We start from the raw sequence: 14,984 nt of genomic DNA on the forward strand, positions 1-14,984 counted from the left end.
CAAATTACAAAAACGCAAGGTTCGGTTTAACCAAAGCTTTTATAACAAGTCAGATCCAGATAACGAGAAAGATAAACGAGTCTCATTACGATATAAGAACACGAGATTTGTTTTGACAAATGAAGATCTGAAACTTTGATGACAAGTTACATTAGATCCAAATAATATTCAACTTTTCGAGAAAAGTAGACGGTTAGATCAAGATAACACCGAGTCGTCGTTAAATGTGAAGACAAAAGAATTTCACTATTAAGAAATTTTGAACCTTTATCACTCCATTTAGAAGGATTTCGTGTAAGTCAAATACTTACGATGGAAAAGTCCATGACTTTGATGATCCAGATCGTGAGGGCTAAGTTAATGATGACGACGGCCATTAGGAGGATAACCAGGAGGTATAGACACCTTTTTCTCCAGCCGTAAATTCCTATTCGATATATCAGTTGGTGCTGGTATCGGTCGTAGTCAGGGCCAGAACGGGCGGTCCATTCCTGGGATGCTGGTGACGTAGCTGTCGAAGCCTCGCCTCTTCCCATGGTTAGTCTAAATGTGAACAATGTTGTGAGTAAATTGTAGACAAACAGTTAGAGGTGAGACTAACTCCATGTGGATTTATAAACAGTTATCCTAAGACTGGGATATAATGTAATCAAATTGTGACAGTCAACATGAGCGACATAACATGTAAGAAACTTTACAACTCCAAAACAAACTTATCAACGCGTCATCCTGAAACTACGGTTTATTGTAACCAGTAGACAGTTAACCACAGAACACAAAGCTGTGCGAAACGTTAATTTCCGTTACGAACGTATTAACGAGTGATCCTGAAAATTCAATTTTACAGTAACCAAGCAGCTGTTCAACAGCACAATAATCCATCACGTTTTAACTAACATGTAATCCTGATAACAACTATATTATCTGCTTCACCTCGGAGATTCCGAGTTTCAGGTTAAAATGTTTAAAGACCAGTAAAAAGTTTAACATTTTTATATAAATCTTATTTTTCCTTTTTCTTACCCTTCCTGACGTTTCGGTTTTCTCATTTTACAAGGGTCTGTGGACCGCACAAGTTACAAAACAGATTTGATTTATAGAAACCAAAAACAATATAAAACTACAACGATATAATAGAACGGTGCACGGTGAAGTGTGCTAAAATTATTGTCGAACGGAGTCAAAGATCTTAAAATGAACGTTAAAAAAATAAGATAAAAAATATTACGTGACGTTATAATACTTCTGTAGGGGGCTGGCACGTGATAATACTTCTGTAGGTGGCTGGCATTGTATTTGTTAATGAAAGGGCATTTTGATTGAATCAAAGGAGATTCTTTAAATTTCCTGTGACGAAAGTCGTCACAAATCTTTGAATTTTGAGAGGCCCGGCATGGCCAGTTGGTTAGGACTCTCGAATCTCAATCTGAGGATTAAGGGTTTGAATCATTGTCACAGCAAACATACTCGTCCTTTCAATCGTGAGGGCGTTATAATGGTACAGTCAATTCCACTATTCGTTGGTAAAAGAGTACCTCAAGAGTTAGCGGTGAGTGGTGATAACTAGCTGCCTTCCCTCTGATTTTACACTGCTAAATTAGGGACGGCTAGCACGGGTAGCCCTCGTGTAGCTTTGCGCAAAATTTGAAACAAACAAACTTGAACTTTGAACCATCAAGGTGTTTTGTAAATTATCACGTGTGAGTTCATGTAATGTTTAGTGGTAGCGTTTTGTTGTCAGTAGCTGCTGTAACGCGAATGTGTTTTGTGAAACGATCGTGTATTGGACGACTATATTGACATATGCACGTGCCTGAACATTGTATGCATGTTTAGTAGATGGTGTACGTTAAGCGAGCATGATTTATTTAAGCCACTGGTCTTAACAAAACGCTTTCTGGTTTCCATGGGTTGTTGTTATTGAAAGCTGAAGTAAGTATATCATTTAGGTTTTAACTGTGTTTTTGTAAGATGTGGATATTCAAATGATATCTTCTAATCGTTTCATGAAGCCGAGCAGTTAAAGGTTTATCCACGAAAGGCATAATCCATAAAACAATGTTTTAATATGGCGATTTCTTTATTTGTTTGTTGTTGTTGTTGTTGTTTCTTGCTGTAGTTTGTTAAAATATTATGAGTCAAAACTGTTTTCGTAATGTAACTATCCGGATACCCATTGAGCAAAAACAACTTTTGAACTACTACTTTCGTTTTGAGCTATTGATAAAGTTTACTTCATTGGAACTTCTACAGTAAGTTAGGCTTAAGTACGACATTTCGATGACTGATATGACCATTATAAAGTAGACAAGTTTTTACACTAAAGAACATTTTAGTATTTAAATCAACGTTGAAATTTCAACAATGATTGATGTGTACACGAATCAGTACCTATGATCAATCCTAGAATTTAAATACATTAATTGTTGATTTATATATTAAACCGTTCTTTACTGTACTTGACAAAGATTTCACCAGTGATCCCAACGTCGTAACTGTTCTAAAAACAAACCTTATTTGCTGTAAAAGCTGCAAGTTGTGATGTAAAAAAGTAGTTTCATCCTGGCTTGTGTCTCACCATCCATGGTGTTGGAGGATTTTTATTAGTAAGTTTACCGATGATGACAACCTGTTTGGTAACTGGTATTATCAAAGTGCGTAATAATACTGTTTGTAACATACAGTGGTAACATGTATTATCAAAGTGCGTAATAATACTGTTTGGAACATACTGTGGTGAATGGTATTATCAAAGTGCGTAATAATACTGTTTGGAACATACTGTGCTGAATGGTATTATCAAAGTGCGTAATAATACTGTTTGGAACATACTGTGCTGAATGGTATTATCAAAGTGCGTAATAATACTGTTTGGAACATACTGTGGTGAATGGTATTATCAAAGTGCGTAATAATACTGTTTGGAACATACTGTGGTGAATGGTATTATCAAAGTGCGTAATAATACTGGTTGGAACATACTGTGGTGAATGGTATTATCAAAGTGCGTAATAATACTGTTTGGAACATGCTGTGGTGAAGCGTTTGGTTCTTCCAATAGTGACCATGGTATCAAGAAAAGGTGTAGACTTCTTTCAAACGTAACATTACGTGTTAGTATGAGGGAAGATGTCAGTTATTAAAGATTTCAAAGAACTCTAAAAGAGAGAGGAATCCATGGTTCTATCAGATCATCCCATAAGTATGTCAGAAAATTTAATAAAAAAGTGTACCATCATTCCTGTCTTTGTAGAAGGCTTTAACGACTAAAATATATGGTAGGGCGTGTATAAAAATGACAAATAAACTAGCCCAATTCAATTCTTTCAGATCGTTAATTGAATGAACCCTTATGAATATGGACGTGTCTGAGGAGCACATTAGGCAGACAATATTTTATGAGTTTAAAAAAGGCAGTAATGCAGCAGAAACTACATGAAACATTTAAGTTGTTTATGGTGCGGAGACTCTTTATGAAAGAAAATGTCAAAGGTGGTTTAAAAAGTTCAGATCAGGTGACTACAGCTAAAGTGATGCACCACATTCAAGTCATCCTGTTGAACTTAATGGTGACTTTCTGCTGGCTGCACTTGATAAAGATTGTGCTGTAACAGTTGTACAACTAGCACAGAAGTTTAATTCAACCAATGCAACAGTTCACTGTCATCTACAACACCTTTGAACGGTATCAAAACTTAGAAAATGGGTCAACCATGATTTCACAGAAGCCAACCTCAGAGCAACTCTCGTGAACGTGGCTCACCTTTTTTGGACATGTTAGTGACTGCAGATAAAAATGGATATATTATAAAAATGTTAAGCACCACAGATAATGGTCACTCAATTTAATGATTACATCAGATTTCAACAGTTAGAGCACTTGAATATTGCACTGAAAGAAAAGAGGCCTGCTTTGATCAGTCATAAAGGTGTTACTTACACCAGGATAATGCACGGCCCCATACAGCAAGGATCACATCTGTAAAGACCGAGGAGCTAGACTGAAAGAAAACTTCCACATCCTCCTTATTCTACAGACCTTGCCCCATCTGATTATCATCTATTCAGAAGATTGCAGAACTATCTTGGTGGAAAAGAGCTTGGAACACATGAAGATGTCAAAACTACCCTCTCTACATTCGTTTCCTCCAAACCCCAATCATTTTATAGAAGTGGCATTTAGAAGCTTGTGAATCGTTGGCAGGAAATAATTAATAATAATGGAACACACATTATTGATTAAATAACATTAAAAGCTTTTGAAATCCTTTCTCTTTTTCTGTACCTAAAATCGGACATTACTTAAGGGATAACCTGATATATACCGAAGAAATTTACTACAGATGTGTACCACGCAGGTGGTTCAAGGTTAGTTTCAAAATTCCACTGATGATTTAAAGAATGACATAAAGATAAGAGACCAAAACAACAGCAATGTTGTTGTCCATAGCAACTAAAAATAGAGATGAAAACAAAACAATACTGTTGCCTATAGCAACTAAAGATAGAGACCAAAATAAAAAAAAAAACAATATTATTGCCCATAGCGATACCTTTTGTTTGTTTCTAGAAAACTGAACCGAATTTGGAGTAATTGTTGCTGAGAACAAATCTGATAGAAGTTTTCGATGCATTCCATAGGGAACCATGTTGAGTCCAAGAAGCAATCATAGGGAACCATGTTGAGTCCAAGAAGCAACCATAGGGAACCATGTTGAGTCCAATAAGCAATAATAGAGTAATAAGAGAACAGAAAACGAGTTTAAAAGATTAACATTCACCAATGTCAAAAAAATCGTGTCTTTAATGAAAACCAATGATGATGGTTTGATCGATGGAACTACAGTTCTAAATAATCTAATACTTTCCAAGGACTGAATTTCAATGCTCTCCAAAGGTTTTAATTTTGTTATTTTGGATTAACATACCAAGAATCTAACACCCGTTCAAACCTTCACCAATGCTTCCACAAATTAAGAGTTCACAAAATATTTTTCTTCCTACGGTAATAGATATATCTGACTTAACAACGATGTTAGCCTTTCTTTTGTACCATTTGATTTTCCTAAACCCACACCTCCCAGTGCATGCGTTACTCCGGAAAATGATATTGAGAAACTTAAAAATGACATTAACAGGATTATAAATAGCTTTAAGAATTATCACCTAAAGCCCAGTCTTTTAAGAAACGAGCAGTTTGTTATAAACAAGTTAAAAAAGAACGATCTTATGCTAGTGAAAGTGAGTGAGAAGTGTAAAGGTTTTACTGTAATAAATACAGCCACTGATGTTAGAAAAACGTTAAAATAGATACATCTAGAAGATACGTCTAGTAAACTACTGAACAAAAGAACTGGGAAACAAATGTCTAGAGAAATTTCAAATAATACAACACTCTACCTGTATGATTCTAGACAATCTTAGAACATAGCGTTCCAAAATGTTCAGATTAACCAAAGATCCTAAACGTGACACCCTTTTCTCTCTGTTAGTGTCTCTGATTCACTCTCTCTTCAACAAAATCCCTTCATACATGAATAGTTCTGAACACTTTGTCAACAGGTTAGGTGAAGATGGTTTACAGATGAGTTCAAGTATTATTCCATTTACTTTTGATATCATCCATGTGTATTCTTCTATTCACCACTGAAAGAAGTGTAAGCTCGATTATGAATCTTATTAGATCGGCTACCCTTCTACTACTGTGAATCTTATTAGATCGGCTACCCCTTCTACTACTGTGAATCTTATTAGATCGGCTACCCCTTCTACTACTGATGAACATTTTGTTCTCAACAGCAATCACTTTAAATTCAATTCAGTTCTCTGTAAAGAAAACAAAGAACCAAAGTAGCGCCATGGGCAACAATACTCTTTTGACTTCTACTTTTAGTTACCATGAGCAACAATATTGTTTTTGTTTTGGCCTGTACCTTTAGTTACCATGAGCAACAATATTGTTTTTGTTTTGGCCTGTACCTTTAGTTACCATAAGCAACAATATTGTTTTTGTTTTGGCCTGTACCTTTAGTTACCATGAGCAACAATATTGTTTTTGTTTTGGCCTGTACCTTTAGTTACCATAAGCAACAATATTGCTGTTGTTTTTATGCATTTCTTATCAACTGTTGTTATGCGGTGGAATTTTGAAACTAATACTGAACCATTTAAGTCGTACAGATATGTGAATTACATTTTCCATATATAACATCATGAGTTCCCTTTGCTTTTGGAGTTCCTTGAATTTCTTTAATAAACCCCTTCCCATCGAATTACAGTTCACACTATACTGATGACGTCCAGAAGTTTGTACCCTGTCTTGATGTCATGGTCACTGTTAAAAGTTACAAACATGTTACTGTATGTTCCATTCACACCATTCACTAGCTAGCAAACAGGGTATTATTATCAACTAATTTAATAAAAAACTTGGAAAATGTTAATCGTCCTTACTAGCGTATGAACACTTTCTCCAGAAACTGCGATTTATTATAATCATTCAGTTATTTAACAGAATAATAGTTCATTGTGGATTTATTAATACGTAATTTTTAAACTATAAATTTATTTTAATCAAGTAAGTAATGAATATAAGAGCAGAAAAAACAACAACATAGATAAATATTAAAATTGTTACTGACGTAAAAAAAAGTGTTTTCTCTCTTATTTTTACTCATAGGCTTGATACCGATTTCAGTAAATTTAACTCCCCTCTTTCATATGATAAACTTTATTTATATTTTTTAGCTTTATCTACAATGCATGTTTCTTTTAATAGGCCTTTTAAAGTCACTTCATATTTTACACGACTTCAATCTTTTTTTCCAATTAATGTACCCACACCACGTAAAACAGTTACACTTCCTCAATATCTTTATTTGGCACCTCGTATTCATAATTTTATTCCTTATAGTATAAGATCTTCTATTAATCGTGTTAATCAAAAGAAATACTTAAAACAATGGATCTTAAATACTGATGATAATATTCTGGGAACTTTATATTGATTTTGTAAGTTTTGATTTTACTTTATTATGTGTTTAACCATCACAGGACGAGTTAACTCTTTGTTGATGGTTTTATATTGTTATTTGATTTTTTGTGTCTAATTTATTGCTTAATAAATTTATTATTATTATTATTATTATTATTATTATTATTATTATTATTATTATTATTATTATTATTATTAACACGTTATCGTGAAATAACATTTAGTAAACAAGAGTTGACAGTCAAGAGAAAAGAACAAAGAAAGCTGTAAGGATGTTGGAACTCCGTTACGTACTAATCAGCTCGTGATGCTTAGACTAGGATTTACTGTAATAAAACAGTCAGTCATTAGAAGAGCAGAAAGAAAACTTTAAAAATGTGAATATCCAATACGGACTTACCATCACGTCATCCTCAAACTAGGATTTACTGTAATAAAACAGTCAGTCATTAGAAGAGCAGAAAGAAAACTTTAAAAATGTGAATATCCAATACGGACTTACCATCACGTCATCCTCAAACTAGGATTTACTGTAATAAAACAGTTTGTCAACAGAAGAGTAGAGAGAAAACGTCTAGAAACGTTAAAATGTATTAGGACTTATTAACACGTCAACGTGAAACCAGAGTTTAATGTATTAAAGGAGTTTCCCAACAGGAGGACAGGAAGAAAAAATAATTAGAAATGGTACATCCCGTTAGGATCTGAATATACCTGATATTATGATATATAAGTTAATCAAACAATTACTCAACAGAAGAGGAGATAACATGTTCTCAGAAATGTTAATACCCGTGATATAATTATGAAAACATTGTCTCGAAATAGAGATTTGGTTTACTCAAGTAGTAAGCCAACAGGGCAACAGGAAGAAAACTTTGAGAAATGTTAAAATCCATTAGGTATTTATTATATCTATACTTCATTCAGAAACAAAATATTTCTATAATAAAGCAGTGAGTCAGAATAAAAACGTTATCGATGTTTGTTTTTGTATTGACTATTGTATATCACATCTTCAGGTAGATTTGTTCAATGTACTAAATGTTGGTTTCATTTGTTATAGATACATCTAATTTTGTCTAAAAATCACGGTAAGTTGTTAACAGTTCATGGCGTTTCTTGGAGTAAAAACAAACACACTGACGTTTCTCTCCAGGTAAACATTGTTTTCTTTACGTAAGTTTACAGAAACAAGAGGAATTAATTATTGATTTCTTACTTTAAATGTGTTTCATTATTACACACAGTGGTTCTTTATTGATTTCTTACTCTAAATGTGTTTCATTATTACACACAGTGGTTCTTTATTGATTTCTTACTCTAAATGTGTTTCATTATTACACACAGTGGATCTTTATTGATTTCTTACTTTAAATGTGTTTCATTATTACACACAGTGGTTCTTTATTGATTTCTTACTCTAAATGTGTTTCATTATTACATACGGTGGTTCTTTATTGATTTCTTACTCTAAATGTGTTTCATTATTACACACAGTGGTTCTTTATTGATTTCTTACTTTAAATGTGTTTCATTATTACACACAGTGGTTCTTTATTGATTTCTTACTCTAAATGTGTTTCATTATTACACACAGTGGTTCTTTATTGATTTCTTAGTCTAAATGTGTTTCATTATTACACACAGTGGTTCTTTATTGATTTCTAGCTCTAAATGTGTTTCATTATTACACACAGTGGTTCTTTATTGATTTCTTACTCTAAATGTGTTTCATTATTACATACGGTGGTTCTTTATTGATTTCTAACTCTAAATGTGTTTCATTATTACACACAGTGGTTCTTTATTGATTTCTTACTCTAAATGTGTTTCATTATTACATACGGTGGTTCTTTATTGATTTCTAACTCTAAATGTGTTTCATTATTACATACGGTGGTTTATTGTTAATGTCTGTAGCATTATTGTTTTCAACCGTTTATTGCATTCTAAACTGATACTGGCTATTATTCCTAAAAGGTTTCGTACATATCTGTGAAACGGTTTTGAGGTTAAACACAACGTTATCGTCTATTGTTATTTGCACTCAACACTTTTAATACATCAGTGAAGAGTACGGAGCTATTATACGTTTCTAATTATTCTTCAAACATTTAGTACACTAGTGATGATTCGAATGTTATAATTGATCAATTAGCTCTATAACACATTTAATACAGCAAAAAGAAATGTTATAATCCATTGTTGTTCATATTTATCAATTTTAGTACAGTGGTAACTATTATACTGTTATAATTCATTGTTGGTCATATCTATCACTTTTAGTACTGTGGTAACTATTAGACTGTTATAATTTATTGTTGGTCATATTTAGCACTTTTAGTACTGTGGTAACTATTAGACTGTTATAATCCATTGTTGGTCATATCTATCACTTTTAGTACAGTGGTAACTATTAGACTGTTATAATCCATTGTTGGTCATATCTATAACTTTTAGTACTGTGGTAACTATTAGACTGTTATAATCCATTGTTGATCATATCTATCACTTTTAGTACTGTGGTAACTAATAGACTGTTATAATCCATTGTTGGACATATCTATCACTTTTAGTACAGTGGTAACTAATAGACTGTTATAATCCATTGTTGGTCATATCTATAACTTTTAGTACTGTGGTAACTATTAGACTCTTATAATCCATTGTTGATCATATCTATCACTTTTAGTACTGAGGTAACTAATAGACTGTTATAATCCATTGTTGGTCATATCTATCACTTTTAGTACAGTGGTAACTATTAGACTGTTATAATCATTGTTGGTCATATTTATCAATTTTAGTACAGTGGTGACTACTAGACTGTTCTAATTCATTATTGATCATATCTATCACTTTTAGTACTGTGGTAACTATTAGACTGTTATAATTCATTGTTGGTCATATCTATCACTTTTATTACAATGGTAACTATTAGACTGTTATAATCCATTGTTGGTCATATCTATCACTTTTAGTACTGCGGTAACTAATAGACTGTTATAATCCATTGTTGGTCATATCTATCACTTTTAGTACTGTGGTAACTAATAGACTGTTATAATCCATTGCTGGTCATATCTATCACTTTTAGTACTGTGGTAACTAATAGACTGTTATAATTCATTGTTGGTCATATTTATCACTTTTTGTACAGTGGTAACTATTAGACTGTTATAATCATTGTTGGTCATATTTATCAATTTTAGTACAGTGGTGACTACTAGACTGTTCTAATCCATTGTTGGTCATATCTATCACTTTTAGTACTGTGGTAACTAATAGACTGTTATAATCCATTGTTGGTCATATCTATCACTTTTAGTACTGTGGTAAGTAATAGACTATTATAATTCATTGTTGGTCATATCTATCACTTTTAGTACAGTGGTAACTATTAGACTGTTATAATTCATTGTTGGTCATATTTATCAATTTTAGTACAGTGGTGACTACTAGACTGTTCTAATTCATTGTTGATCATATCTATCACTTTTTGTACTGTGGTAACTATTAGACTGTTATAATTCACTGTTGGTCATATCTATCACTTTTAGTACAGTGGTAACTATTATACTGTTATAATTTATTGTTGGTCATATCTATCACTTTTAGTACTGTGGTAACTATTAGACTGTTATAATCCATTGTTGGTCATATCTATCACTTTTAGTACAGTGGTAACTATTAGACTGTTATAATCCATTGTTGGTCATATCTATAACTTTTAGTACTGTGGTAACTATTAGACTGTTATAATCCATTGTTGATCATATCTATCACTTTTAGTACTGTGGTAACTAATAGACTGTTATAATCCATTGTTGGACATATCTATCACTTTTAGTACAGTGGTAACTATTAGACTGTTATAATCCATTGTTGGTCATATTTATCACTTTTAGTACAATGGTAACTATTAGACTGTTATAATCCATTGTTGGTCATATCTATCACTTTTAGTACAGTGGTAACTATTAGACTGTTATAATCCATTGTTGGTCATATCTATAACTTTTAGTACTGTGGTAACTATTAGACTCTTATAATCCATTGTTGATCATATCTATCACTTTTAGTACTGTGGTAACTAATAGACTGTTATAATCCATTGTTGGTCATATTTATCACTTTTAGTACAGTGGTAACTATTAGACTGTTATAATCATTGTTGGTCATATTTATCAATTTTAGTACAGTGGTGACTACTAGACTGTTCTAATTCATTATTGATCATATCTATCACTTTTAGTACTGTGGTAACTATTAGACTGTTATAATTCATTGTTGGTCATATCTATCACTTTTAGTACAATGGTAACTATTAGACTGTTATAATCCATTGTTGGTCATATCTATCACTTTTAGTACTGCGGTAACTAATAGACTGTTATAATCCATTGTTGGTCATATCTATCACTTTTAGTACTGTGGTAACTAATAGACTGTTATAATCCATTGTTGGTCATATCTATCACTTTTAGTACTGTGGTAACTAATAGACTGTTATAATTCATTGTTGGTCATATTTATCACTTTTTGTACAGTGGTAACTATTAGACTGTTATAATCATTGTTGGTCATATTTATCAATTTTAGTACAGTGGTGACTACTAGACTGTTCTAATCCATTGTTGGTCATATCTATCACTTTTAGTACTGTGGTAACTAATAGACTGTTATAATCCATTGTTGGTCATATCTATCACTTTTAGTACTGTGGTAACTAATAGACTATTATAATTCATTGTTGGTCATATCTATCACTTTTAGTACAGTGGTAACTATTAGACTGTTATAATTCATTGTTGGTCATATTTATCAATTTTAGTACAGTGGTGACTACTAGACTGTTCTAATTCATTGTTGATCATATCTATCACTTTTTGTACTGTGGTAACTATTAGACTGTTATAATTCACTGTTGGTCATATTTATCACTTTTAGTACTGTGGTAACTATTAGACTGTTATAATTCATTGTTGGTCATATTTATCAATTTTAGTACAGTGGTGACTACTAGACTGTTCTAATTTATTGTTGGTCATATTTATCAATTTTAGTACAGTGGTAACTACTAGACTGTTATAATTCATTGTTGATCATATCTATCACTTTTTGTACTGTGGTAACTATTAGACTGTTATAATTCATTGTTGGTCATATCTATCACTTTTAGTACTGTGGTAACTATTAGACTGTTATAATTCATTGTTGGTCATATCTATCACCTTTAGTACTGTGGTAACTATTAGACTGTTATAATTCATTGTTGGTCATATTTATCAATTTTAGTACAGTGGTGACTACTAGACTGTTCTAATTTATTGTTGGTCATATTTATCAATTTTAGTACAGTGGTGACTACTAGACTGTTCTAATTCATTGTTGATCATATCTATCACTTTTTGTACTGTGGTAACTATTAGACTGTTATAATTCATTGTTGGTCATATCTATCACTTTTAGTACTGTGGTAACTATTAGACTGTTATAATTCATTGTTGGTCATATCTATCACTTTTAGTACAGTGGTAACTATTAGACTGTTATAATTCATTGTTGGTCATATTTATCAATTTTAGTACAGTGGTGACTACTAGACTGTTCTAATTCATTGTTGGTCATATCTATCACTTTTTGTACTGTGGTAACTATTATACTGTTAGAATTCATTGTTGGTCATATTTATCACTTTTCATACAGCTGTAATGAATATTGTGTTTTTTTTTTACTACTGATAATCACGCGGATATCGATACTTATGATGGACTGAGCACAAATAGGCAATATGCAGCTTTTGCACAACATAAACGAAAACCTTATGAGCAATAAAAACATTGGCATGCTTTCCTATGAATAAAAACAAATATAAACACACGCCATTTGGAGTAATAATAAATATGAATGGAGCATATTCGGGTGGCGTTCAACAAAGAACACTTCGATATTCTAAACAAAAATTTCGGTTCTCTGGCCTGTGAGTGATAAGGTTCCTCTCACTTTTCTATTGTCTTTTCAGTTAGGCCCGGCATTGTCAGGTGGTTGTGTAACTTTCACTGCTAATTGTCGGGTTCAAATCCTTTTTCAGCCGTGAGGGCGTTATAATATGACAGTAAATTCCACTATTTCTTTGTAAAATAGGAGTCCAAGTGTTGGCGGTGGGTTGTGATGACTAGATGCCTTTCTCGTAATCTTGCACTGCTAAATTAGGGACGGCTAGCGCAGATAGCCCTCGTATAGCTTTGCGCGAAATTCTTTTAAGTTTTGTTTTATAAGTGCCATTCACACTAAAGCAAATCATTTTCTTTGTGTAAAATAAACATTTTTGGAAAAAATTAGACACATATTTACTGTGTGAAGATTTTTATCTATGAACGAAATAGACGCACCTTTACTGTGTGAAGACCCTTAACTATGAACGAAATGGACACACCTTTACCGTGTGAAGACTCTTATCTATGAACGAAATAGACACACCTTTACTCTGTAAAAACCCTTAACTATGAACGAAATAGACACACCTTTACTGTGTAAAGACCCTTAACTATGAACGAAATAGACACACCTTTACTGTGTGAAGACCCTTAACTATGAACGAAATAGACACACCTTTACTGTGTGAAGACCCTTGACTATAAACGAAATAGACACACCTTTATTTTGTGAAGAACTTTATCTATGAACGAAATAGACACACCTTTATTTTGTGAAGAACTTCATCTATGAACGAAATAGACACACCTTTACTGTGTGAAGACTCTTATATATGAAAGAAATAGAGACACCTTTACTGTGTGAAGACCCTTACCTATGGACGAAACACATATCATCCAAACCAACTGTTTTAAAAAAGTAGAAAGTTTAATTATTGTTCTATATCACATCTAATATTACTGAGTGAACCCAGTGAAACTCGTTTTACATGACAACTGATAGCACTGGACCATAACTGGGGAAATGTCGATTTATTCTGGATGATTTGGTGTGCTAATTTCACAGATGTAGTCAGAATTTGTTCATCACCTCTAGATTGTAAGTTGTTGTAATATCTTAATACCCTATTAACATTATGTGAAATACCATGCAAGCATCTCAATATAGTAGACTTATGTTGTAAAAATAATTAAGTTTACTTGGATAAGTTAATGGGTAAAAGGCATGCATTTTTGATAACTTCAAACACTGACTACATTGTATTGGTGTCAAAATCCAAATATATTGTTCGCATACACTATTTGTTTTCGATATAATTGTAGAGAATTACTTCACTTTTGTTTCATTCCCATGCTCATCTGCTTGGCCCGTGAATCACAAAACCTTCACGTGCTCAGCTTGCTAGAATATTCAAGAAATCTTCCGATTAGACAAAAAATTAGTCAACTGTCATTTGCCTCTCACTCACTCAGTTGGTCACTTCGCCTCACTCTAAGCACAGTCAAAACAAAGTCCGATCTTTTTTTCTTTAATCATAACAGCAATATAAACAAATTCAGCAAATTTCTTTTTAATTTTTAAACTATAATACTATAAATGTAAATTATTTTACATTTATTTAGAAAATAATTTAAAGTGTTTGTTGCCTCTAGTTTAAGTAAAGCCCGAACGTTCAACAATCACCCAAATAGTTTTTCTGCTATAGTTATGGAAAATATTACAATTTCACGAATGAAAAATACCACACACAGGTAAAGGTAGTTTAGTACCATTATTCTGGGAAAAACTGGAGCCAAGGATACACAGTGGATTCCCTACGTGTATTTTACAGTTTGAACATTTAGCTTGTCACAGTGGCTCAATTAGAAGAAACCAAATATATTATTTGCTGTTCTAATGATATGGCGAAGGTCCAAAGACCATAGAAATGACTGATATTATTGGCTGACTTATGTTTCTGGATATTCAGACAAAACTGAATAATACATTAGATATCCATATACTGCATCTGCAATGAAACTAGTACCTCATGGGAATGGTCTTCCAG

At 32.6% G+C, this 14,984-nt stretch overlaps 1 protein-coding gene across 1 annotated transcript in view; it reads right to left on the reverse strand.

Annotated features, from left to right (window-relative positions):
- The window catches only part of LOC143228436 (delta-sarcoglycan-like), a 39,332-nt gene that overhangs the window by 2,899 nt on the left and 21,449 nt on the right, over positions 1-14,984 (reverse strand). Inside the window, exon 2 of the mRNA XM_076459697.1 lies at positions 312-543. Coding sequence (XP_076315812.1) covers positions 312-536 — 225 coding nt within the window. The 5' untranslated portion in view covers positions 537-543. The remainder of the gene's footprint in view (positions 1-311; positions 544-14,984) is intronic.

This window comes from Tachypleus tridentatus, chromosome 10 (genome assembly GCF_004210375.1).
Source record: "Tachypleus tridentatus isolate NWPU-2018 chromosome 10, ASM421037v1, whole genome shotgun sequence".
Taxonomy (NCBI): domain Eukaryota; kingdom Metazoa; phylum Arthropoda; class Merostomata; order Xiphosura; family Limulidae; genus Tachypleus; species Tachypleus tridentatus.